The following is a 27,218-nucleotide window of genomic DNA, read 5'->3' as shown; positions in this document are numbered from 1 at the left end:
TGTGAAACTTAAGCTATCAAAAACTCTCCTGTGCTATCTCTGACCCAAATTTTAGCACCAGTTTTTTCCATTTCACTTTCTAGGGTTGAAACAAAGGAACCCATATCCAGAGGGAAGTGGCACATGCCTCAAACTTGATACCATCCTTAATTTCTTCAGGAACATCACTTAAACGACCAACACTCCCAATCTCTTTTTAAATAGATTCCTGCTCTCAACCCTGATGGCCAATTGCAAAGACTTCTATTCCCCAATGGATAAGAGACTTCTTCATCTTCTTGGTCATGGTTGGGATGAGGTACATGTGGTCATCCACACACAAGCTGCCACTTCACCTGAAGCTCTTTACTTCCTGCCTCTATTGAATCTTTGGCTTTGTCATCGCAATGCATGGTGCACTGGGCCAAGTGGTCCTGGAACTTCTCCAACTGGGCTTGAGCCAGAGGTGCATGGCAGCGCCCAATGCATTGGTGCCCCTGCTGCATGGACACTTGGTTGTCCTCACAATAGCTGGCACTGCTGCAGAACATGAGGCCCTGCATCTTCCGGATGTTCTCTCTCTCCAGACTCTACACCATGGAGTCTACTGCCCCCTGCACCGGGAGCTGCTGCAGCTCTGTTAGGGCGATTCTGCACTATACCCTCCTCCACACCAGTGCCCACATGGACTCCGGGGCTCAGGCCCCCGTTTCACAGTTTCTAATACAGCTTCTGCAAGACAGGCATTAGAGGTGCCTAAAAATAGGGGTGATACAAAGAAAGTATGCCTTGTTCCCTACTGTGGATGCTGTGGTGCACTGCCCAGATTCCCCTTTCAGGACTCGGGTGCTCATTCACCCAGAACTAGGGCGTGTTGGTGGCTGACAGTTTTCAGCTGAATTATTTTCAGCCCCCTTCACAGGGGCAGCCCATATCTATTGGCTGATCATTTGGGGTTGGGTGGGTATAAAGTCCTGGCCCCCTTCACGTAAGGGGTAGAGGATCTTTAAAAGGCCATTCAGCTCCAGAGCTCCTCTAGGAATAGCTAAAGACTTGGCTACAGCTGTGTGGCAGCTGCTTCTCCCTCTGCCCAGCCCTGCTCCTGTCATTCTTACAGGTGATATTCCCAAGGGCACTACCCAATAAACTTCTTCATGGAAATCGGAGTCCTTTTCCCAGGAACCCCAACCAATGGCACCTACCAGGACCACAAAAAGCCTTCCATGAGCACTAAATACACAGAATGAAGAGTGTCACTATATAAGTATCTATTAAATATACTGGGTCTTGAACAAAATGAGCCATACTCTCTACTTACCTTCTAGCTTATGTTCTAAAACTGACAACAGAGATGTTGTAAACAGCACACAAGTGACCTAAAGGACTTTGGATATAAAGTTATTTTACTGAAAGAATCGTAGCAAGAATAATAGCCAAACTATGAAAGAATCATAGCAAGAACAAATATAAACATATATACTAAAACCAAGAACAGGAGTTGAGTCCAGGTGACTAGCAGTTCTTCGTCTGTTAGATACTATAAACCATAATTTTTTTTTTCCTGGTTGTTTGTTTTGCCTATCTCCTCCGATGAAAAGCTGCTTGACAAGGTTACTTCCCTAAGGCTCAATCACTGCGGGGGGAGATGACGGACTCCTGCAGTAATCGGACTGATGCCTGTGTGTCCCCACTGCCACCTAATGGGTTCTTTGAGCATTGAAGCCTCCATTGAATAACTGAATAGTGCTTTTTTTTCAACTGCTGACACTAACTATGTCAATAAAATAGCTAAATGTGACCATATCAAACTATGGGCCACAGTTTTCATGGGGCAAACAGGCTTATTTTGACTTCTGGAAAGAAGTCGTGTTAACTGTCTCCTTTTTCCTATTTACATTTGGGTACAAATAACCAGCCATCCAGGTTGTTTGGTGAAGTATTCTTAAAAAAAGAAAAAGGGTGGGGGCTCCCGGGTGGCTCAGTTGTTTAAGTGTCTGCCTTTAGGTAATGATCTCAGGGTCCTGGGATTGAACACCATGTGGGGCTCCCTGCTCAGCAGGGAGTCTGCTTCTCCTTCTCCCTCAGCCCCCCTCTGCCCCTACCCCCTGCTCATGCATGCTCTGTCTCTCTCAAATTTAAAAAAAAAAAAGAGAGATTCCAGGCTGTTTCTGCAATAACGAAGCTTTTTCTAAGATAAATAGTCAATGAGAACATCGGGGTAGGAAACACTCAGATAAAGAAGGTATTTTCAGGGGCTATGATGCAGATGAATCCAATTAACTCCAAGTTTAAGACCATCTTCAGACTACCACGGGAGACTTTTATATGAGAAAGCCAAATAGGGCTAAAAAAATGAAAAAAGCTCCTGTCACCACATCAGAGGGCAAGGCCCATTGGACCCTCTCCTGCCTGTGGGGAAGTCAAAGTAATTCATTCTCATGCTTTTCTTCCTGGCCTTCAAAGAGCTCCTGTGACTGCTTCAGCTCCACTGCCCACATCTTCCTGCTAGACCTTGACCCATCCAGCTTTCTACGGCCTTTTGTTTCTGACAATCACATATGCTTTTATAATCTCTCATTACTTCTAAGCTTGTTAAACTACTAGCTAGCTCCTAGAGATCCTCTCAATTATCTATCTGCTGCTTTCCCCCACCATTTCCCAAACATACACCACACACACACACACACACACACAACCACCTAAAACTATTCTAGCTAGTTTACAAATACTTTTCTCCATCTCTTTATTTTGAAAAATTCGAAACACACAGAAAAGCTGAAAGATTAGTACAATGAACACATATATCATCTGGGATGACTGCTAACATCTTGCCATATTTTAATTCTTTCTCTTCATACACACACACACACATATTTATACACGTATATATGTATATACACACATACATTTAAACACATATACATATACATATATATACACACACACAATAGTTCCCCTTTATCTGCAGTTTCACTCTCCATGGTTTCAGTTACCTGTGGTCAACTGCAGTCAACAAGCACATGATCCTCTTCTGAGGTATAGTCAGAAGGTCAACAGAAGCCTAACACTATGTCACAATACCATGTCTTTCACCTCACTTCATCTCATCACATAGGTATTTTATCATCTCACATCCTCACAAGAAGGGTGAGTGCAGTACAAGAAGATATTTTGAGAGAGACCACAGTCAGATAACTTTCATTATCGTATATTGTTTGTTGTTTAAAGACTTTATTTATTTATTTGGGAGAGAGCGTATGCAAGTGGGAAGGGGTAGGGCAGAGGGGGAGGGGGAGAAGAGGGAGAGGTAAAGAACCTCAAGCAAACTCCATGCTGAGTTGAGCACGGAGCCTGACGTGGGCTCAATCTCATGACCTTGATATGACCTGAGCCGAAACCAAGAGTCAGATGCTTACCCAACTGAGCCACCCAAGTGCCCCTATTATGGTATATTGTTATAGTTGTTCTATTTTATTATTTATTATTGTTAATCTCTTACTGTGCCCAATTTATAAATTAAACTTTATTAAAGGTATTTTATGTACAGGAAAAAAAAGTATATATAGGGTTTGGTACTACTATTTGTGGTTTCGGGCATCCACTGGGGGTTTTGTAACATATGTTCCCCCCTCCAATGTGGATGAGGGGAGACTACTGTGTGTGTATATACACACATGGACATATATATATACACATATGTATACATATACATACACACACCCACATGAATTTCATACAATTTTTTTGGCTGAACCATTTAAAGATAAATTACAGATGTATGGCACTTCATCCCTAAATACCTGAGCAGGTCATTCTTCTAAGTAACATAAGTAAATTTCACAACCTAAGTAAATTTCACACTCAATAAAGTTAACAATAATACAATACCATCTAATACCCAGTCCATATTCAAATTTTCCAAAGTATCCTCAAAATTTCTTTTATAGCTTTTTCAAACCAAGACCCAATCAAGATTTACCCATTGCACTTATTGTTATGTCTTTTGGTCTTTTGTCTTTTAATCTAGAAGTCCCCCACCTTTTTTTATCTTTTTTGAGGTGGGGAGGGGAAGAGAGAGAATCTTAAGCAGGATCCCAGCTCAGCGTGGAGCCTGACATGGGACTCAATCTCACAACCCTCAGATCATGACCTGTGCCAAAATCGAGTCGGAAGCTTAACCAACTGAGCCACCCAAGCATCCCTCCCCAACTCTTTTTAACAACACCGACCTTTTGAAGAATTTAGGCATTTTCTTATAGAATGTCTCATATTTTGGATCAGATTCTTCCCTCAGGGTCATTTTATCTGTTCCTCTATATTTCCTGTAGGCAGAAATTTGGGTCAAAAGGCTTGATTATATTCAGGTTAAGCAATTTTGGCAGAGTTCTTTCATTGGTGATGCTGTTACTTCATGTTGCATCAAATCAAAAGGCCTATAAAGTCAGGTTGTTCACCATTAGTGGTGTTAAGTGTGATCACTAGGTTAATTACTTTATAATTAAGTAATCTGTGGGGTGATACTGTGACACTGCACACATCCCCTTTTCCCTACTTCCTTTTACAAGATAGGTTCTAGTGTCCGTTGATGATCTTTGCCTCAATTATTGGGGACCGCACAGATTTTTCCAATTGTATTATTCTATCTGTAGGTACTAGCTGGCATTTTCCTACAAAGGAAAAAAAAAAACCCTTCCCTTACCCTTGATTCTGAGTATCATTCTAGACTTAGGAACTTTAAAAATGCATTCAGTGCTTTGATCATCTATCACAGTCATTATTCTGTTTAGCCCAACTTGACTCACTTTTGGCCAGAGGAATTGAACTTGATTCTGTGAGCTTTTGACTTGATCCTATTAGTTTTGGGGTACTTCCTGGCTTTCTGGCAAGGTGTTCTAGGCTCACCTTTGTACTTTTGTGTTTTCTGGGCCTGAGACCTGAAAACAACCACTTCTCCACTTGCTGTTTCTTTTGTGGAGAAAGGGATCTAGGTATCAAGATATGGGCACCCGCCATTGGGAGAAATTATATATATACTTCTAAGAAATATATACAAAAACAGCTCTAATTCAAATTTAACGTCAGAGGACTTCCCCCCAAACCTTCTTTTATTTTATATTTGTCATTTCTTTTCTCTTAGATTGTTAACATATATTATTTACTTTATAGTACACATACAAAGTTTCAAAATTGCATTGCCAATAGTACTATTAGAATAAATCTGTGACATCTGAGTTTTTGTTTTTGGTCTTTTTGCCCTCAGAGTATATCCCACTAAGAACATATGTAAGACTATTATTAAACACCATTTTCAAATATGTCTAAAGAATTTTGAATGACTGCCATTTCTGATCCTTGTAAAGCCTTAGGTTTAATCTTTTTCAAACTGAAGGAATCCTGTTTTCTCTTTTTGGTGGCATGTTTTCAGTTCTTTAGTGGTACATGTAAAACACAGGAATAGCTGAAAATGCACATCCTAAGATAAGCAAGGCAGTGCAACTGTAAGTGAACAAACCAGAATTGCTATGACTGATGAGCACCTGCACTGGTCAGCATCCATTTAAGGGTGTTTTTCTATCACCTTTAAATGAATGATGGCACCTAAGAATCACCTCAGGGTATATTTTCAATGCACTGTGTGCAAAAACACTCAATAAGTACAAAAAGCCAGTAGCCTGCAGCAACTCTCCATGCAAACATTCAAAACACCTATTATGACTGAAGAGGGCAAAGGCACAAGCAGTTATTATGACTATGTACACATCTCTAATTCATCATCTTAGGCATTTATCAAGATTGCAAAAAATGTGGGCAAATCTGGTGCTACTTTTAGTCAGGAAGAGAGGTACTAAAAGCTAAACTAAAGAATGAAATCTCATGGAGCACCTGGATGGCTCAATCAGTTGAGCATCTGACTCTTGATTTCGGCTCAGGTCAGTGCCTTGAGATCAATCCCCGAGTCTGGCTCTACACTCAGTGGAGTCTGCTTGTCCCTCTCCCTTTGCTCTTCCCACCGCCTCCCCTCACATTCTCTCTCTTAAATAAATAAATAAAATCTTTAAAAAAAAAGAATGCAATCTGTCATTTAACCAATAGTTTGTCACATACTCTTGTGCTCTGCAGTGGGCTGGCACATTTCCAAAGGCAGCTGCTATATTTTAATTTTCTTCAGTAATGAAAGGAAATGGCTGTATATTCTAATGACAGTTTGGAGTCTTCAAATGTTATTTTACCTACTAGGTTTCAATAAAATAAATACCAGGTTTAAAGAACTAGAGGTTTTAAGATACTGCTCTTTTTGAAGAATAAGCATGATCAAACTTGAATGAGAATGTTTTAAGAAAAATTAGACACTGAGAGTAGATTTTCACACTTCAATGGAGGTGGTAAGTCTGAACATTTATTTGAAGTATCACTCTTGGTCAAAGTTTATACTTGCTCCAATTTTGTCTCTAAAAGCTATTGAACCACTGTAAAAATTAAATGAGTACATGTAAAGTGCTTAGAATGGCACCTGGTATACACAACTGTTATTTCTTTATGAGAATTAAAATTAAAACTATATTGCTTTTTCCCCCATCAAATATAACCTATGTTGTACAGAGGAGTGAGAGTTTAAAAGCAATCCTGAAAACAAAAGCTATCAGGATGATACAGAAATCCATACATGAGCTTATAATAAATATTTTCCTATTTTCTGATCTGGAGGTGGTTCATTAAGAGTTCTCCTATTTAAGGGGTGCTCAGTCAGAAGAGCATGCAATTCTTGATCTCAGGGTCATTGAGTTCAGCCCCACACTGGGTGTAGAGATTACTTAAATAAATAAAACAAAGAGTTCTCTTAATTCAAAGATTTTCACACAACTGCAAAGTTTATTTTATATTCAAGGAAGGTCCTCCTGGCATTAGTTCTTCATAGACAATTAGAATAAGTGCAGTTTTTTAAACTACACTATATTTTAAACAAATTTCTATTATGTTAAGGAAATACATCCTTTCTGGTCTTTCCTCTTAATTCTAGCTACACACTGCTGCCCTCTACATTTCAGTTCTTCCAAATTGCCACCCCAATTATCACAAACCTAGTTTCCATCTCTGTAGGTTATCTGACTCAATGAGAAGTATATGTCTGTGTATGTAGAGAAGAAAAGGGAAGGCCCCTTCAAAAAAGCAAAAAGGAACTAGAGCAAGATGTCACAGTCCAAAAGAGCCCATCTGAGAGGAGGGCCTTAAGGGTCCTGCAACAGACCCCAAACCCCCAGAGAAGGTTCTTTCCTGGCATTCATATAGCCTCTTTGTGTCACAGGATTTTATATATATATATTATTATTATTTACTTATTTGACAGAGAGAGACACAGCGAGAGAGGGAACACAAGCAGCGGGAGTGGGAGAGGGAGAAGCAGGCTTCCCACGGAGCAGGGAGCCCGATGCGGGCTCGATTCCAGGACCCTGGGATCATGACCTGAGCCGAAGGCAGACGCTTAAGGACTGAGCCACCCAGGCGCCCCGGATTTTATATTTTTAACTGGAAAAAATGATACACGTATGGAAAAAAATTTAGAAAGGGTAAACAATGAAAAATATAATCAGTGAAAACATTTGGCTTCTAGTCCAAATCTCTCGATAGGTTTATGTATATATAAAGAGAGTATATATTATTACAAACATACATTTCTTTCTAAACGTAAACGGAAGTATTCACATCACTCTGCTTATCATTTAAGTCAATAACTTGGAGATTGTTCCCTCTCAGGCGAGATTAACCTATATAATTTACTTTATCAAAACCAAGCAGGTTCTAACAAAATAGGTTTTAAGTAAATCAACCTTCTCTTCAACAGGTTCTGCCACAATTAGCTTTTTATTGCTACTAACGCTTTTATTATATAAAGCGATGGCTCTAAAACTTGAGCCGATAATTGGTTATCACCTGAAGCGCTTGTTAAAACAGGCTGCTGAGCCACCTTGAGTTTCGGATTCAGAAGGTCTGGAGTGGGTGCTGAGAATTTGGCACTGGTAATAAATTACCAGGCGATGGTAATGCAGGGGTTGCGTGGACCACATTTTGCGAACGAACCACTATGATGCACGCTGCATTAAACTCCGTTCCTCCCACCTCCTAGCACCGCTAGTCTAAGGCACACGCGATTACTCCCTGGGGAACTTAAGGAAGAGCCCAACATCACTCATTCCTAAGGAAGTCAAAGACCCTTCACTCGCTGCAGAAATTGGAACAAGTCAAACCTACATCCGGCATCTGGCGCCACCTAGCTACGTCATTTCCTTTCTATGAAGCTCCGCCCACTCCGCGTACCTAACACGAGTAAGGCTGGGCGGCCCAGAGAAAGCTGGGAATCACGTGGGTAGGGCGGCGTCTCGCGAGGCTTTTAACCTCTCGCGAGACTCGAACCTCTTCTGTCTTTTCCTCCTTCTTCTGCCCGGCTTTCTTCCCCTCCCCCACATCGCTGACCAAGTTCTCCCGTTTCGGACCGAGTCGCCTTGTTGTTGCCGCGGAGATTCTTCCTGCTGCTGCTGCTGCCACTGTCCCCGCCGCCACCACTGTGCTCATTTGCCCCGACCCCTTCCTGCCGCCCTGCCCCCAGCCCCACACAAGGTAACGAAACCGGTGAGGGAGAGAGCAGGGCCTCGCCGGGCCTCGGCCTCTCCCTGGTTGAAGCGGAGGCCTGAGGCCGAGGAGCGGGCCGCGTTGGAGAGGCCTGGGCGCCGGCAAGAGTCTTAGGGGCCCGGTCTCCTCTGCCACCCAGAGTTGGGTCCTGAGCAGCCCCGGACGGGGCTAGGACCTCCGTGCGGTGGCGACGACCGGGGCTAACCCAGGAAACCGGTCGGGTGGGGTAGGGATGGAGAGGCCTCTTGAGGAAGCTCTCAGCAGTTCCCTGCGGAGCGCGTTTGGGGGTGTGAGGCTCCGGCACTGCTGGGGTCCTCTTCGTTTGTATTTTCCGTTTCCTTGGAGCTTGTGTTTGAATTTCGAGGTCTGAAATAATCGACCAGTTGTGGCGGGCTTTGAGGTGTTGGGTGCCTGGCTTGCTCTAGCCCCTTTGGAGCCTTTCCAAATTCCAGGCTGTGGTTGGACGGGAATTGTAAGACAGAGAAGGGTCCTCGGAAACCCCGCGTGTTTGCTTTATAAATCGAGAAAGGATTTTTGTATCTTATTTTCCGGAGGAGAATGAGCCAGATTGGGTGAAAGGCACGCTCCTTACAATGCCTAAATGGGGTAGGCTTTGTGCCGTTTTCCTTAATGAAGACGCTGCATCGGCAATATTTAAGTGGCCGGGTGAAACATTTTTGCTCTGGAGAAGAGGTTCTGAACACCCTTACTAATTAGTAGCTCACGTAGAGAGTATATTTATGTAGTTATTTCCAAAAGCCATTTATATTTTGTTTTGGAAGTGTTCTTTAGTGCTTAAAAGTATTTTTTTTCTTAATTCTCGACTCTTCCAACAGTTTAGTGCCCCCCACCCGGCGAAGATGTAACAACCCTGTTAATTGAGCCAAATACAGTCTCTTCCCTGTTACAGGAGTTTAAAGAAAATTAGAAATTCTCCTTTTTCCTTTTGTCTTAGCTCTTGTCCGATAAATTCCACACAGAAACAAAACAAGTTTATAATCTGCGGAATTCATTCCCTTGAAGCTTGGATTTGAATCACAGCTTTTCTCAGAACTAAGAGTAAAGGTAATGGTATTAAATTAAGCTGCAGCAATGAATTATATTAAGGAGTTGGGAGCAAAACTGGTAAGGATTAAGTCAGGCAGACAGGGAAATTATTTTTTATGGTGTTTTTCTTTCAGTTTTCATGGTCTTACCTTTTTTATTTTCCCCAGATGTCAGAGGATCTAGCAAAGCAGCTGGCAAGCTACAAAGCTCAACTCCAGCAAGTTGAAGCTGCATTGTCTGGAAACGGAGAAAATGAAGATTTGCTAAAATTAAAGAAAGATTTACAAGTAAGTATAAGAGGACACTATTAGTTACATTGTTTAGAGAAAGTATTTCTTTGTTTTTCAAATGATTTATTGCTTAGGATCCAAAGCGCCATTTGGAGGGGAGTGTTTCTTCCACTATCCTCCCTTGTGTATACATGTGTATATGCACATGTACATGGCTCACAGAAGTAGGGTTGCTTCCTCTGTTGTGTACATCAAAATGAGTAAAATATTGTTCTTATGTAAATCTTGTCTGTTCATATAATTTTTAAAAATAAGAGTTGAATTTAGAAGTCTCTGTCAAACCTTCTAGAGAATAGGTACATACAACTTTACAGTGGAAAGGGCTTTTATTTTTAAAGATCTGGCAAAGGAAATTTAGTTTGAGAGGTAACTAAAAGGAGAAAAATACATGGAATTAAAAAAGTTAACTATGCTGGTATTTAAAAAAAAACAAATGTGGAAGCATTTTATAAGTGATAAAAACAATGAGAAAAATGCAACCTGATTAAGATTCTTTTTAATGTCACAAGATTCTTTGAAAATGAGTGTGTGTGTGTTTCAAAGCTAGCAGGTAAACACCTTGTATTGAAAAACACATTATAAAGATATGTAAAGAGATACTTGTTTTCTGCATAAGTGTTACATAATGTTTGAATTTAAGGCTAGATTTTCCGTTGTAGTTCTTAACAATTGTTGAAGTTAAATTGAATGGATGTGGAAAGGAGATCTTAATTTGTTTCGTCTGTCATGGGAAAGTTCAGTGGGTGTGAAGCTTGCCTTTTTAAAACCTGCACTGGGGTTTCAAGACAAGCATAAAACCATTATAGTAAACATCTGTTGTTTCTCAGAACATGAGGTTGATTAGTAAAAATACTGTATATATGTACATATATATCACTTAATTTTAATAAATTTGAGAACTTAAAATTTTGAGCCTGATTTTTTTGAAAGTTTTAAAAGGTGTTTTGGGATTTGATGGTCTTTACTGATTTAGTACAAAACTAGAGTCATCTTTATCGTATCTAAATCCTTCCCCCCCCCTTATCATCCTCTTGCCCATTAAAATTAATATTTTAGGGATATTAGAATTGCAAATAAATGAAACTTATTTGAAATGGGGTCCAGATACAAGGACTTGGAAAGAGTTTATCTGGGCATAATTAAAATTAGTTGAATATTTTCAGGTTCAAATTGTGGAATTAGGATAAACTTGCCTGAAGTTGCAATAGTATGTAATTTTTAAAAACAGAAAATGGGACCCCTCTTCAGTATGTAAAAGGCCAGTGAATTTGAGAGTGCTAGTCAATACTAAAAAGATGTTTGGGGAGCAATTTCTCCCACTCCCAGGCCAACTTTCTGTTTACCTCAAAGAAAGATTCTGGCATGCATCTTCTTTTACCAGCTTAAAAGCAGTCCTTTTTTTTCTTTGAAGAAAATAAAACATTGTTGGTATTATGTATATTGCTTCCTGGGCAGTTGGAAGAAGCTTATGTGTGGAACTGGTAGAGGGGAAGTTGGGAGTAAAGGTTGAAACTCAACATTATTGTGAGGGTTTTTTTGTTTTTTGTTTTTTTTAATATTTCTAGAATAAACTGTCAAGAGTCTAGGCAGAATTGCCTTACTATGATATGATCTATAGTGGAAGTATTGTAGGGAGAGAGACTGTTGTGGTAGGTATTGTAATAAGCACATAAATGGCTTAACTTAGTGTTCAGTTAATAATGACCTGGGGGTCATTTATCTGTAAGTATCCTCTTTTCTGTAACCATTTAGAACAGCACTGTCCAGTAGAACTTTGTGTCATGATGAAAGTGTTTTATATCTGCTGTGTCGTACTGTAGCTACTAGGGACTACTGAATATTTGAAATAATGGCTAGGGTAGCTGAAGAACTGAATTTTTAATTTTTTTTAAGTAGCCACTTGTGACTACCATATTGGATAGCACAGATTTAGAAGCTTAAGTTCTAAAACTTCAGATAGTAGTAATGCAGAATGTTTTTCCTGACCAGTCTTGATCACGGTCAGGATCCTGACCTGACCTTGATCCTCTTTGTCATGAAAACAAATTTTTCATTTCAGTTTGCTAGATATAGGTTTGTTTTGAACTGAAAACTACCCAAAGATAGAAGACATCATTGAAGATTAGATAAAGATTTGAAAAGTGTTTGGGTGTCGGCTTCCACCTAGTAATTGTTGTCTCCATTGATTACAGTTACATCTTGTTTTATCATGGATTTTTAAAAAATAGTTTTCCTTTTTATCTCTTCTCTGTTTCTGGGATATATATATACCTCATGCCTTTGATATTTAATTCTGCCTTTTATATTTGCTGAAAATTTGTTCAGACTAATGACTGAGTTTGTGGCCTCCTTTGTTTTGTGTTCCTTTAGTGGAATGTCTTTACCCTGGTTATGAATTTGTTTGCCCTTTCATTTATGACAAAATGCTTTTCTGCATTTTTTTCAGCGACTTCATTTTGCCAGTAAGGCTTCCATGTTTATCTTTTTTATGTACTGTCTTTCACATAGAATAAAGTTACTCAGCAGGCAGCACATTAATCTACTGAAGTCCTAATTGCCTCTTTTCACTTAAAAAAGTGGGTATAGTAAGATCTAGGCTAGCTACCTGACTAGCTCCCCAGGCAGTCTATGATAATCACAAAAATAGTCAATTTATTAGGCTGTTTTGCTGAATAAACTGGTTCTAAAGGAGGCAGGGGTCAAGTCACTTGTCTCATATATTACAGTGGCTCTCTGCATCCCCGAAACGCCTTCCTTCAGTAAGCAGAGTGCTTGAGTGCACCCTTTGACCTGCTGATATGTAGATCACAACATCTGATGCTTCCTGGAATTGCCGATTACTGTAACTGCTGCCCATCTGTCGATGAAGGAGCAGTTTCAGAACTCAGACTTGGGGGAGGAAAAGTAATTAATGGTATGTACCTTTAAGAACCCCCTCATACATAAAATAGTTTCTCTAATACTTTGGTCCGTGTGCACATGTAAAGAAAACATTGAGAAGGGTCTTCATAGTTTGTTGGGAGGGGTATGTGAAACATGGCAAAATGAAAGGACAACTAGGGATAAATGCTTTTGATTTTTTTTAAAGTGTCACTTTAGTGCAGGGCTCTGAAAATTGTAACATGCACAGCTTTTCAGGACCTTTTGTTGAAAATGTATTTCTTTATGAAAATAAAATGGTAAGATGCTCTGTGCTTAGAGAGGTAGAGTTCTAAATCTGAGACCTACAAATATAGAAATCATGTTTGTGCTTTAGTTAAATGAAATTATTTAATGATAGGTATTGTATTGGCTCTTGAGTCAGGCTTACTGGATTATATTCTTGGCCCTAATAGTGGTTGATTAAAAACAAGCCTGGATAATTCTCTCCTTTGTAATAGTACATGATCTATTTATGCAGAAGTTCTATGCTTTATTTGCAAAGGATTGTTTAATTAAAGGGTATTTAAATGGCTCTTTGGCACCTAATAAAATCTCATTAAAGACACTACTGAATTTTTAACTCAAATCTGAGTTAGTCTAGTTTTTTGATTCACAAAACTGGCCTTTCTCCCAAGGGCTTAATATTCCTTTTTTTTTTTTTTGGAGGGCTCACATATTAGTTTTTCAGAAATAGCCATGAAGATCTAGAATCTTTAGGTGAAAGGTAATATATAATTTCTTGGCTACTGAACCAGAACTACTATTATAAAATTTCAACGGGAGCCATAAGGAACTAGTATAAAGTTTAACTTTGCTACGTTTTCTCCCAAAACACAGTGTGATGTTTTAAGGTATTTTATATGCAACAGTGGGGGCAGGTATGCAAGTTTTTAAAATAGATAAGGTGATGCATTACATAGGTCTTCATCAGAGTAAAAATATAGCAGATAGGTAGCACAATCTATCAATTCGTACTATTAAGTTTTTTAACCAACCCTACCAAATACCCTTGAATGAAGCCAGTATAAACCTGATAGAGAAAAAATACTTGCCACACAGGAAGGTATTGCCTTCCTGTGTGTTACATTTATTTTATTTTTTCCTTTTAAATGAAGCTGTGCTGATGTGCTTTTTAGATATTTTATTTATTATTATTTTTTAAGATTTTACTTATTTATTTGACACAGTGATAGAGAACACAAGCGGGGGGAGCGGCAGGCAGAGGGAGAGGGAGAAGCAGGCTCCCCGCTGAGCAGGGAGCCCGATGTGGGACTTGATCCCAGGACCCTGGAATCATGACCCAAGCCGAAGGCAGCCACTTAACCGACTGAGCCACCCAGGCATCCCTGCTTTTTAGAATATTTTAAATCTAACCTGGTAATTTGCTTACCTGGATGGGGTAAGTTTTATAATAAATGAATGGGAAGACTACTGGCTTTTTATATGTGCCTGTAGTATTTTAGTAGAAGCATGTATGAGCAGGAACATTTTTATTACTAATAAGGCTGCTTCAAGAGGTTTGGGTTTTGTTTTGGTTTGTATTTTTTGACGGGTGGAGAAGAACATTTTGGCTAGAGAGTTCATACTTCTGCCAAGTAATGGCCTGTAAAACTTTACAGTCCAGGTGCATGAAATATATGTGACAAGATATAAGATAAAAGTGATCTTGAACCTAGTTTAGTCCTTTATAATTGACTATTTCTCATACTAGATCTATGTAGCTAAAATAGGCACTTAGAAATAATGCATGGTAGGGGCGCCTTGCTGGCTCAGTCAGTAGAGCAGGTGATGCCTGATATCAGAGCCGGGAGTTCAGGCCCCACATTGGGTGTAGAGCTTACTTGAAAAAAGAAATAATGCATGATATAAGCTCAAGTCTACCCTTTTTTGTTAGTATTTGAGGTTAATAAATTGAAAGGCAACTGTCGGGTTTAAATACCAGTTCCACCACTCTATAAAATACTGTATCTTAGTTTCTATGTGAGGATAATCATAGTACCTACATCATAGTATTGTTATGAACTACAAATAAGTATGTGTAGTGTACTTAATAAATGGTATATGGTGTGAGAGCTATCGTCATCAAAACCTGAAAACCTGTTGAAAGTAGGGGATAAGCGAATTATAAAAGTAATGTTATGGTTTTTGTTTTTTCTTTTTAGGAAGTTATAGAACTAACCAAAGACCTTCTGTCAACTCAACCTTCAGAAACTCTTGCAAGTTCAGACAGTTTTGCTTCTACTCAGCCCAGTCATTCATGGAAAGTAGGAGACAAGTGTATGGCAATCTGGAGTGAAGATGGACAGTAAGTGTAGAAAAAAACTCTAACTATAACATGAAATAATAAAATACAATGGTAAGAAGTTTTTATTCAGTTTGAACTACCCTATTTTAATCTTTCTATGTGGCCAATATGATTTGTAGAGCCAATTCGATTATTGGGAGGTTACCACTAATGCAGTTTAGTTTTTAGCTTTTTTTAAAAAATTTTAAGATTTTATTTATTTATTTGACAGAGATACAGCGAGAGAGGGAACACAAGCAGGGGGAGTGGGAGAGGGAGAAGCAGGCTTCCCGCGGAGCAGGGAGCCCAATGCGGGGCTCGATCCCAGGACCCTGGGATCATGACCTGAGCCGAAGGCAGACACTTAACCGACTGAGCCACCCAGGTGCCCCAGTTTTTAGCTTTAGATAACATTTTGGGGCAGTTGAAGGTCTTGGATCCTAGAGGAGAGAAAAATCAAAGCAGAGGAAAATGAATGGATAGCTTAAATAATCTTAAATTTTTTCCTCAAATTGAAAATTGAGTGAATGGTTGGCTATTTTAGACTTGGGTAAAACACATACACTGAAATTATTCCTATAAAAAATACCTTTTTGGGGCACCTGGGTGGCTCAGTTGTTAAGCGTCTGCCTTCGGCTCAGGTCATGATCCCAGGGTCCTGGGATTGAGCCCCGCATTGGGCTCCCCTGCTCTGCGGGAAGCCTGCTTCTCCCTCTCCCACTCCCCCTGCTTGTGTTCCCTCTCTCGCTGTCTGTATCTCTGTCAAATAAATAAATAAAATCTTTAAAAAAAAACACACACACAAAAAAATCTTTTCTCAAAGAGACTGACTAAAGCACATTTAATAGATATATAAGAGACTTTCCTGACAATATTTTGATTAGGACCCCTTTTTTGATAGTAGATGGCTAACTCCAACCACTCTTTTGTTATTACCTTTACTAAAGAGCCAACTGATGACAGAAGTTCCATTTGAGACACATGTAATAGTTGAAGCACTGCAGTGTAAGTCTTATAGGCTGAGTACTAAACCTTTACTCACCTGCTTACAGTCATGATATCTTTACAGGTGTTACGAAGCGGAGATCGAGGAGATAGATGAAGAAAATGGCACTGCTGCAATCACCTTTGCTGGCTACGGCAATGCTGAAGTGACCCCACTGTTGAACCTCAAGCCTGTAGAAGAAGGAAGGAAGGCAAAGGAGGACAGTGGCAACAAACCCATGTCAAAGTAAGTGATTTTGACTTTAGTAGTTTAAGTGTAATCTTCCCCATTTTGGTAGTTGAGGTAGTCCACAGAATCAGTGCAGGCTAGATTAAGGTAAAAAGGTTATAATACTCTTTACCATTATTTTGAAGATTAGCAATATAGGGTCAACCTTGTCTGTATGTGTATGCCTAGGCCCACTTAGGTATTCAGTATATTTATTAAGAGGATACTATGTACCTCTCACTAAGTCAGGTGCTGGGTTTCCACCACAGTGAAGACAACCAGCTTGGGCCTTGTCCTGATTGAGTTTATAGTCTAGAGAACAAAACACAAAATTAAAGGAGAACTTTAATAGTTAAGTATAGAAGTTATGAAAGGAACATAATGGGTACTTTAAGGGAACAAAGAAAAGATACCTAAACTGCGCTTTAGTCATCAGGGCAAATGTCTTTGAGAAGATGACATCTAAACTGAGATGTGGGGGCGCCTGGGTGGTTCATTCAGTTAAGTGACTGCCTTCCGCTCAGGTCATGATCCTCAGGGTCCTGGGATCGAGCCCTGAATCGGGCTCCCTGTCCACCGGGAAGCCTGCTTCTCCTTCTCCCTCTGCTGTTCCCCCTGCTTGTGTGTGCATGCACTTTTTCTCTCTGCCAAATAAATCTTTAATAAAAAAAAAATTTTAACTGAGATCTGAAAAGGAGTTAGCCAGGTAATGAATGAACTTGAAGGTATGACATTGGGCAAACTGCTTAACTTCTTTCCTTATTTGTAAAACAGGGTTGATAGTACCTACATTGTAGGGTTGTAAGGATTAAATGTTAGCATTTATAAGTGTGTAGCACAGTTCTTGACATGTAGTAAGAGTTCAGTAAACGTTTTTAAAAACTTTTTAAAAACTTTAAAAAAGAAAACAGGGTTGGAACATAGAGGTAACAGAAACAAATTCCTGTGGTAAAAATTTGGGGCTTTTAAAGGTGGGTGGTTTGATAAGAGAGGAGGTTAGAGAGGTCAAGGCCAGATCACAAAGAGCTTGACCGCCACTGATGGATTTCAAATAGAGGAGATATGTGATCACAGTTGAACTTTCAAATAATCACTAACAGCAGAGGGAAGGCAGCTACTGATGTGATCCAGGTGTGAGATAATGTGGTCTGAACCCAGGGAGCAGCAGTAGGAGGAGAGAAATGTATGGTTTGAATGGTATTTAAGAGGTAGAATGAACACTATTTTGGTTTAACTTACACATATTTGCCACAGTTTTCTCTTTTTCGGATTTGTCATGAGTTTTTAAAACTTAAGTTGCTACATAAATATATTTGAATTTGGAAAAATTATATCACCTGAGTATCCCAATGAGAAAATCAGATTGTAGAACAATGTAACATCTCTTTTTTTTTTTTTAGTCTTTGACATCAGTGTAAAAAAGCTACACTTAGCTTCATAGTGGTGATTATATGATACAGAAGCATCTAGATTGTATTGCCTCTTTTTTAAAGACCTCTTTCTTCATCCTTTTGGTGATAAAGTCAGTATGTTAACTGAGCAGAAATTATTGAGAAAGCTTTAGGCTCTGATCCTATATAGAGGAGTGTTTTTTTAAAAACTCCAGTTTTTGTTTTTAAGAATTTTAAGCTATGATCCCCTTGTATGCTGTGCTCTTCCTGTCTAGGTGAAATAGTTTTATCTGCATTGCATCTCTTTTCTAAATGCAGCACATTAACCTTGCTAACTGTCCATTTAGAAATGGGTAAAGGTTTAGAAAGCTATTAATGTTAAAACTCATTTCTAAAATGCACCTGGCAAAAGCAATGTAAACATCAGAAAGTCATAGTTTAAATATTTGATTTGAGGAGTGCCTGGGTGGCTCAGTCAGTTGAGCAAATGAGTCTTGATTTCGGCTCAGGTCATGATCTTAGGGTCCTGGGATCAAGCCCCACGTCAGGCTCTGTGCACCTAGCACAGAGTTTGCTTCTCCCTCTGCTCCTCCCTGCACTTGCACACACTCGCTCGCTCTCTGTAAAATAAAATCTTAAAAAAAAAATGTATTTGATTTGAATAGGTAATAGATTACAGATATGGTATGAAAGCTTCCAGGGATGCTGTGTATTTCAAATAACATCTCTTAGTAGTACTGGGTGATTGGCATTGTTGGTGTTAGTGCTTCTATTCATGTAATGTGTAAGTTTATTACAGATATTTTTGTTTGCTTTTTGTACTGCTAAGTATCTCTAAGGAAATCATCTATTAAATCTTAAGAGTTGACATTTAGCTGTTATATCCACACAGAAAAGAAATGATTGCCCAACAGCGTGAATATAAAAAGAAGAAAGCTTTGAAAAAAGCACAGAGAATAAAAGAACTTGAGCAGGAAAGAGAGGACCAGAAGGTTAAATGGCAACAGTTCAACAACAGAGCCTATTCTAAAAACAAAAAAGGCCAGGTTAGTAAATCCTTTCATTGTACTTCGTAAATTTGAAAAGTGTAATTGTCATTAAAATAACCTTAAAATGCAAAAGGGAGGTACATAGGTTTAAAAAAATACATAACTGGATCTTGAATTCAGAATCCTCTTTAATGTTCTGTTTGGCTTATTGTAAAATATCTCCATTAGTCACTGTCTCTCTGCAATAGAAACACTATGAATGAGAGAGTTTATATCAGAAATTACAAAAGATCAGATTGTTTACTCTTCTATAAACTAAAATTTGAAAAACTATTTGGTACCTTAACATACCACTTAGAGGGAGTGTGATGAACCCTACCTGCTTTGTTAACATGTTTTATATGCTGGGCATCCACTGGTAGATTTTATTTAAAAGAGAGCTCCAGTTCCTTTGATGTGTACTGTACTTAAGTGTATTTTGGAAATGTTTTCCCCAAAAAACTAATCAGAATGGTTTCTCTTTCATTTCCACTAGGTGAAAAGGAGTATTTTTGCTTCTCCTGAGAGTGTAACCGGAAAAGTTGGAGTAGGAACTTGTGGAATTGCTGATAAACCTATGACACAATATCAAGATACCTCTAAATACAATGTCAGGCATTTGATGCCTCAATAATCAGAAAAACTGTTGGATTTCATCTCTGCAGGGCTTTACATTTACCTTTTTATCCTTATATTTTTCTAAAGGTAAATTATTTGTTAGATGAGTAAGGAAGATACCATTGTTGTCCTTGTTTGACTTCAATAGAATGAAACTTGAAGAAATTGCATTTGATAACTGCTATTCATTTAACTTTTCGTTACTACTACCACACATTTCCTCAAAGTTTGTTGAATAAAGCAACTTTTCTAGATAGATGCTGCATAAATACAGCACTAGATGAATTGTTGATCTTCCTAATACCAGGCCCTTACTTAATGGATGGTGTGTACTTTTTGTAAAGTCCTAACTTGGAATTTTCAGATGCTCTGAACTTGCCACATATTGTAGCAATTCACTGGAACATCAAGGCAAAATACCAACCTGCTAAAGAAATCTTTTTTTTTTTTCAACTTAAACCCATAGCTGTTGCTAATTAAGCCTAAAAATAGGTTAATTTGATTAATTTAAAATGACAAACTTTGTTTTGAGGGTTTTCCTTCAATGATTTGTTTCTTAAGCCTATTAGGCTATCTCTAAAATTGATCCAGCTCTTAAAATTTTTTCGAGTTTTAATTTTATATAAAAACCATGTTTAGGACCAGCTTCCTTTTCTAAGGGTTTTTTTCTGTTGTGTTGTTTTTTTCTTTCTTTTTTTTTTTTTTTTTTAACGTATGCTCTTTTCCTGTGTTGATTTTTCCCTTATGGTAGTGGTACCATTTTTGGATGTGTAATGTTTATATAAGAAAACAAAAAGCTGATGTATAGCCCTGTATACAGTGTAGATACTATTTTTGTAAAAAAACAAAAAAATCCCCAAGGCTAAATTAATGAACAAGAGTACTGAATGTTTCATCATTAAAAATTTATTGTATTTCTTGTGCATTAATCTGACCATAATTTCCCTGTATATTATGTTCATGTAGCTGAGTTTGTAATTTTTGTTAACTAGATCAAGTTGTCAGCATTTGTTGGTATAAGTGAACATCACAGTTATCCTGAGTTGAGTTTAAGCCAAATATATGCATAGTAAAGTGTCTTCCTATTAATGGAAGATGGTGATTTTTAGGGTATGTGTTAATTTCAGTTTTTGTATGTTTAACTTTTATTAAATAAAGTGTTTTTAAAATCTCCAGGGTGTGTTACCAGAAGGGTGGTGAAGTCCTAGCTGACAGCACTGATACAGTGATTAAGCTTCAGTCTTCTTGCTTGCATTCATCATTTCCACAGAAGAGAATATTGAGTATGTGATAAAGGTTTCAATAAATCCTTATGTACTTCTTCCATTAGACATAAGAAATTGAATCCTAAAGGACAAACTATTTTTATCTTAAGGGCTTGTGCTGTGTATAGAGGTGTTTGTACATTTTGGTAAAAGGAGAAAATAAAAATTTTAATGACTTTTAAATATTTTGGCAAATTGAAACTTAGGACCGTGATGAGAATTAGAATTCTTTATCTTGCCTCTTCACCTCTCTCCCAACCCAGGAGGATCAGTTTTCCTTCCTATAATTTATGGCCACAGGGTAGAACATGTAGGACAGAATGAAAGGTGAAGTCTTTTTTAAATACAAGGCACAAATTACAGCAGAATAGGACTACTTAGCCTGAAGAACTCCTAAAAACATACTGTTCTTGTTACCAGTGTAACAAATCTCTTAAGAATTAATAATGGTATCTTTTAAGGGTTGCAAGGGAACCCTTTAAATTCAAAAGCACTTGGAAAGAAATTTGGTACAATGGTGTGACCACACAGAATGGGTTTTGGTGAGATTACCTGGGTATGTTTGTTGGAGTAGTAATTTACCTGTTACTTGTATAGGCAGGACTTAATGTTGAAACTTGTATCTCCTTTGACCCAAGGGCTTCCTTTCTGCACATTAATTTTCCTGGAGGGGCTTTGCAGGAGAGAGAGAAGGAATAAGGGTGACCATACTATATAAAACATTAAAAAATTGTATGAGATTAGGAGTCCCTGTGTCAAAAGACCTAGATGTGGCGCTTTGAAAAGTCCTAGTGTCAAGATAATGATCATGTTTCTGGACTAAACTAACAGGATCCCTGGGGGGATGGGAGCACCTGTCTCCTAGTGTGATGCTTTTGTGAGAAGCACGATAGCCAGTGATATTTTACAAGTGAGGGTGGCTAAGTTCAGTACTCTAAAACCAAATATGACACTTTGTTATATATGTAACACTCTGTTCCCCATCAAGAAGGGAGTCTTGAAGCTCAAACTCAGAATGAGTTCATGATGTGAGTCATGTACAGCCCCCAAGTAGCTGTGGTTGCATGGATCTTCTCAAAATTTGCCATTTGACTTTGTTACTGATCATATCAAGGAAAGAAGAGTCCTGATACCCCCCAAATAATTAGATTTTAGTATCACAGACAATAAATGCTTTTTTAGTTAACATGTAGAAAGGCCATACTGGAAGAGCCAAGGACTCAGGAGCCAGACTGCTTTAGAATCCTGGCCCCTCATTTTTACCTGTGTGCATAACTTGTCTTAGCTTTCTCAGCTGTAGAATGAAAATACCAGTTTCATTAGATTGTAAGGATGAGTGAGTTAATATGTGTAAATTGCTTAGAATACCTGACATGGTAAACACTACAAGTGTTTGCTATTTACTGTGCAAGTGGTAATGGTGACTATCTTTTTTTCCCTAACCTTAACAATGACAATTCACATTATAATGGATAACAATGCCCATTGCGTATAATTCGAAGTCCCTAATTATAAATGTATTACTGAACTGCTGTCAAATTACCAAAGTTATATATTAACTACATGCCAGTAGAAGTTAAAATTTTTATATTAGAATATTTTAGGGCATGTCTCTGGTGGGAAGGGAGTACAGGTTATAATAAAGTTACCCTAATGCTTACTTAAAATTAAAAACGGGATTTCTGGATCTAGATCCTATTCCAGACCTATTTAGGCCAAAGTATGTCTGTTTTTGACAAACACCACAGGTGATTCTGATGTGCATCCCTGGCCTAGAACCATGTTTACATTAAATGTAAAAACAGTTTGATTTTTGAAATGAAGGAAAAATTACTAATGGGCAATTTCCTCAGCCCAATTATTAAGATTAGGCATCAGACCAAAATGAAATGCATCTGTCATAACTCATTATTTTAATATGCTTTGTCATAGTATATATGTATTTGGGTGTTTTCCATTACAATGCAGCTTTAATGCTGAGTGTATCTGCCTTTAAAATAGCAAGGGTAGAGGCGCCTGGGTGGCTCAGTGGGTTAAGCGTTCGACTGGATTTTGGCTCAGGTCATGACCTCGGTGGTGAGATGGAGCCTTGTGTGGGGCTCCACACTCAGCTCGAGTCTGCTCGAGATTTTTCCCTTTCCCTCTGCCCCTCCCCTCTTCCCCTACTCCTGTGCATGTGCTTTCTCACTCTCTCAAATGTTAAGAAAAAAATAGCAAGAGAAAACCATCTGGTAACAAATGAAAATCATAGTTTTATAAATTGTGTCTGTAGGTTGTAATTAACAAAAGGTGAAAAATGTCACTTCTGCAAATTTAGCCAAAAAATATTTTTGGAGTTCTGGTTTGACTTTTTGCCTCAACTTGGACATTAACTGAAAGATGAAAGAAGAAAAAAAAATCTTAAAACCAGTAAGGTTCTATATTTGTTAAAATCTTGAGAGTTCAATAAATATCTGCTGAATTGTGTTACTTGTATTATACTATGAAGCAACCAGTTAGTATAAATGGTAGTTTACCTCTTCAACAGTAAATGTAAACATTCTTTGTATCTAGGGTTTTAGAGTTGCACGTTAAACTGAATTTTTACTACAGTGGAGAGGAAGAACATAGGCAATAGAGCAGGTAATACCATAGTTTAAACAAACAGAAACACAAGTAATTGAATCCCCTTATACTATGATTTTTTATGTATAGATATGTTTTTAAATACCTTAAAAGGTGCAGAGACTAATAATATTGGCATTCTAAGAATTTGTCTTGGCCCAGCCAACAGAAAGTAAAATATAAGATGAAGGTGTTAAGAGTTCTGTGAGGTTCTTTGATTGCCTTTTCTGCCTTTCAGCTTATGTATATGTAAATGTGGTTCTTTTGTGGCCTTGAGTGGGGTAAAGCAGATCTGAGAATACTATTGGGTTTGTGGTAGTTGACAGCTGAACTAGCTAAAAATACCAAATTTTGGATAGAGTCATCTTTCAGTTCCCAGGAAATAAAAACGGACATTTTACTTACACCAGGCACTTCACCAGTTCACTTTTATGAAACCAGTACAGATTTAAGTTACTGAAATTACTAAAATTGTAATTTGTTTTCCTGGTTACTTTCTTAAAATCACAGCTAAAGAAGCCGTAGTTACATGCATTAAGAGAAAATGTTGCTTTTTGTTTGAAGAGCTACTTTCTCAGCTTGAGGCCCAAAGTCATGTTTATTATTTTGGTGGCTCATGATTTTGCCTTTCTTGGTGAAAACTGATGTGCTTTTGTTTTTTCCCCTTTCAAGCCCTGTACTCACTTTAGCAAGATGCGTGCATTTCTGACCAGAGAAACAAAGAATTCAGGCTTGGAAGACACTTGACTCTATATCCTGGGAAAACTATAGAGTTGAAGCCTGAGACCTGCAGCTAGGCTAGTCTTTAATAGATGGTAATTGTCCAGTTGTTCATTGCTCAGAAGTATGCAGGAAGGAGTAAGTATCCCTTTGGTTCTTTTGCCAGGTTTTTCCCTCCAAAAGCACTGTCAGGTTTAGTTGACATAGCTTTCAGAGTGTGATAAAACTGCTAGTTTAGAAGCAACTAGCTTCTGAAATTTGTATTTTTAATATGCATTTTAGAGCTATCTTATGGCTTTATGTCTCTATAATGCTGTTTGGTGCCCTGATGTGAAAATCTGAGATAAATATCCCAGTTACTGCCCTACCAATAAAGACTTCAAGCATTCCTCTATGACAAAGAACTAAGAGCTTGAGGAAATGGAAAAAATTTCAAAATTATAAGAAGTTAGTTGGCAGTACTTTAAAAGAGCTTCATCTAAGCCATTTCCCCTAATAATTTATGACAGTATATCAAGGTAAAACAGAACCAAGAAGTGAGGTGGTCAGCCAGTACATGTATTCTGAACTACACTTATTATTTGGAAGAATCAGATGTATTCCACAAGAAAACCAGTTTCCTATTAGATCTAGTACATGGGCCAAGATTTTTTTTCTTGGCAAGGCCAGCACTAAATATTAACTAGGGCATTATGCAGTGGTTACTACTAGTGTTTAACAGATTCAAGCTCAGGTTAGTCTTTTTTTTAGAAAGACCAGGTAATCACTAAAACCGCTGATACATCAATCTTACAAAGTCTTTATTTAAAAAAATCTATAGGACATCAAAATTGACTTCTTACAAAGTATAACCTGTCATGGAATTCTGTGAAAATGAACCATTTTATTAGAAATAGTCTTTTTCTGCAAGTCCCAGAGTCAGAATAACTAAAATTCAAGATTAAGGATAAAGAAATTAGAAGATTGCATTCGTCAGAGAAAGGAGAAGTACAAACCTCTTATTTTCTTTTGGTGCTACAAACTCCTAGATTGAGTATGTGTGGGGATTTATATTTTAATCCTTAAAACCTATCAAGATAGAGGTAGTATCTCTAACAACTTTTCAGGAGGAAACAGGCTCCATGAAGAAATTAACTTGCCCAGAGTCCTTAGCAAATATTAGAACTGGGATTTAAGTGTGACCCAAAACACCCTGTTCTTCCCACATTATGCTATTGTTGGTAGGGAGTATGGAATTTTTGAGGTGGAAGGATAATAAAAGAAAGAGAAGAAAGGCAGCTACTGCTTCTTTAAGTGGAAGAAAACTTACCAAAGAACCTTCCCCAAGAGGTTAAACACTTTTCTCGTGAGAAATGACCCAGGAGGCAATGTGGCCTTACGTTAGGAAATTTTGCCTCAATAATCTTCACTGCCTTTTAAAATCCTTTCATAATGCTAAAAGCTGTCACTGTCATGGGGATTAGAAAAGGCATTTCTACCAGAGTTCTCATACCTATTCTAATCAGAAACCAGTCTGACTCCTTCAGAATCTTCTTTGGTAATATGCACTGAAGATTTACCCCCATCTATTAATATATTACTCAGGCATCTTACAAAAAGGGTACCTTAACTCAGGTTAGTGGGTGGGGACTAAACAGGAACTTCCAGACATTTTAAATTTAAATGGATCGTTGTAGCCAAAGGGATACCCTAAAAAGTTATGACGAACAGATAATAAACGGCTGTGTATCCTACTTGAAGCAGTTAAGATTATCGGGTACGTTAAACCATCTGCAGTTAGGTTACGTGGAGTTATCAGTCAAGAAGGCATCTGTTTGTTTATAGAACAGGAAATGGCAATGATTCAAATCGCCATTAATTCTGGACTACTGAAGTAGTGTATCAAACATTTAGGAGATTGTTGCTTCTCAAGGTGTGGATGTTCATTCTTATTTTTTCCTTCATAGAGAAGGGTGGTACAAAAAGCACTCGGGTATTCTTCATTCACAATTTTTATTTCTTGCAATTAACTTTTATATCTTCAAAGTCGATTTGTCTTTTAAAAAATTAATACTTCTTACTCATCATACAATCCACTCCCCTCCCACAAGGAAAACAAACCCAGGGAAGGAATAATTTAGAGGGCAGTTGAAATAGGTACTATAGATTTGTGACAAAGGCTTCCCAGCCCACCAACCTGTACATAAACAACAAAATGGCAGCACCTCAAGTTCTCCTGAATGAAGTCCAAAATTTCAGCCCTAGGCAAGTGATGCAAGTGAATGCCATGGGAATAACAAAATGGAAGTTTAATCCTTGGCTTCCACTTACTTTCCATGGTAGTTAGCAGAGTCTTTAAACTGTCTCCCTTGGGAAAGTCAAAAGTAAGCAAATACATAGAGCAACATTTTGACCCAGCCAGGAGTAATTATAAGTGAAACCAGAAATAATTTACCTGGGCTAGAGAAATGAATTTATCATGTTTTTCATTAAGTCCCCAGCACCTGAAGTAGCAAGTTCTAATAATGAGCTTCTAAAGGCATGCAGTTTTTCACACATCTACTTCAAAGAATTTCTTCCACTCAAACATAGCACAATCAAGGATAAAATATTTTTGGAGGCACAGGAAGAGCACAAAAACAAGTAAGTATATGCTGAGGCCTTGTGTATGACCAAGATGGTACACTTCATACACAGAAGCAGTGAAAGCTGTTAAAGTGCTACTTACACAGGATAGTCTAACATTACACACAACTCAACTGCACTGCTAAATATGGTTGTCTTTATTTTCTTTTTCCTTGGCCAGCCCTATCTAAACAAAATAAAACTACAGGACTGAAATTAACAACCCATTAAAATCAGCAATAAGTTATGAAAATCATAAAGCTTTTTTTTTTTTAAGTAATTAAGGGTAGTTAAATTATTCAAAGTATACAAAGTCCAAAGAGCCAGGGGTAAGGGGTCCAAGAAGGCTTCCTGGGGTAAAGGGGGTTGGGGGTGGGGAGTAGAGAACATCTTGGATTTTGAAAGACAAAGGGAACACGTGACGTCAAAGTGCAGGCTAGAAAAGAAATTTCACTTAAAACATTTCTGGAAATAGGTATAAGAGCAACAATAGCACCTGCACAGTGGGGCTGTGAGGAAGGAGAGAGACTGCCTGTAGGAGAATGGACGCAGATCTTCACAATAAAATGAGACAAGTGCTGAACTTAACTACGTTAAGTATTATAGTGTGTCTACTATAGGTATCAGA

At 38.2% G+C, this 27,218-nt stretch overlaps 1 protein-coding gene and 1 pseudogene across 4 annotated transcripts; one reads left to right on the top strand and one right to left on the bottom strand.

Annotated features, from left to right (window-relative positions):
* Positions 1-214: 214 nt before the first annotated feature.
* Positions 215-8,042, bottom strand: LOC113920224 (annotated as a pseudogene).
* A 328-nt stretch (positions 8,043-8,370) lies between these two features.
* On the top strand, positions 8,371-26,905 carry SMNDC1 (survival motor neuron domain containing 1). 4 transcript variants are annotated; one of them, XM_035724143.1, is made up of 8 exons: positions 8,373-8,592; positions 9,819-9,938; positions 15,026-15,168; positions 16,217-16,378; positions 18,644-18,797; positions 19,276-19,484; positions 20,574-20,680; positions 23,939-26,905. In XM_035724143.1, the coding sequence occupies exons 2-6, from the start codon at positions 9,819-9,821 to the stop codon at positions 19,411-19,413; spliced, it is 717 nt and encodes a 238-aa protein (XP_035580036.1). In that variant the 5' UTR covers positions 8,373-8,592; the 3' UTR covers positions 19,414-19,484; positions 20,574-20,680; positions 23,939-26,905. The 4 variants fall into 4 exon arrangements, with proteins under 4 accessions (XP_027447344.1, XP_035580036.1, XP_035580035.1 ...); XM_027591543.2 differs by lacking the exons at positions 20,574-20,680; positions 23,939-26,905 and adding an exon at positions 12,668-12,855 and having other exon boundaries at positions 8,371-8,592; positions 19,276-20,570; XM_035724142.1 differs by having other exon boundaries at positions 8,375-8,592; positions 19,276-20,680.
* The last annotated feature ends 313 nt before the right edge of the window (positions 26,906-27,218 follow it).

The sequence above is a fragment of the Zalophus californianus genome, chromosome 15 (genome assembly GCF_009762305.2).
Source record: "Zalophus californianus isolate mZalCal1 chromosome 15, mZalCal1.pri.v2, whole genome shotgun sequence".
Lineage (NCBI taxonomy): Eukaryota > Metazoa > Chordata > Mammalia > Carnivora > Otariidae > Zalophus > Zalophus californianus.
This window is presented reverse-complemented; position numbering and strand designations above follow the sequence as displayed.

Bases quoted from the DNA above. Each gene is read 5' to 3' on its own strand.
- SMNDC1 (XM_035724143.1), top strand. From the start codon at position 9,819: ATGTCAGAGGATCTAGCAAAGCAGCTGGCAAGCTACAAAGCTCAACTC. The intron at 9,939-15,025 runs GTAAGTATAAGA...TTTTCTTTTTAG, and splicing joins AATTAAAGAAAGATTTACAA to GAAGTTATAGAACTAACCAA. The intron at 15,169-16,216 runs GTAAGTGTAGAA...ATATCTTTACAG, and splicing joins ATCTGGAGTGAAGATGGACA to GTGTTACGAAGCGGAGATCG.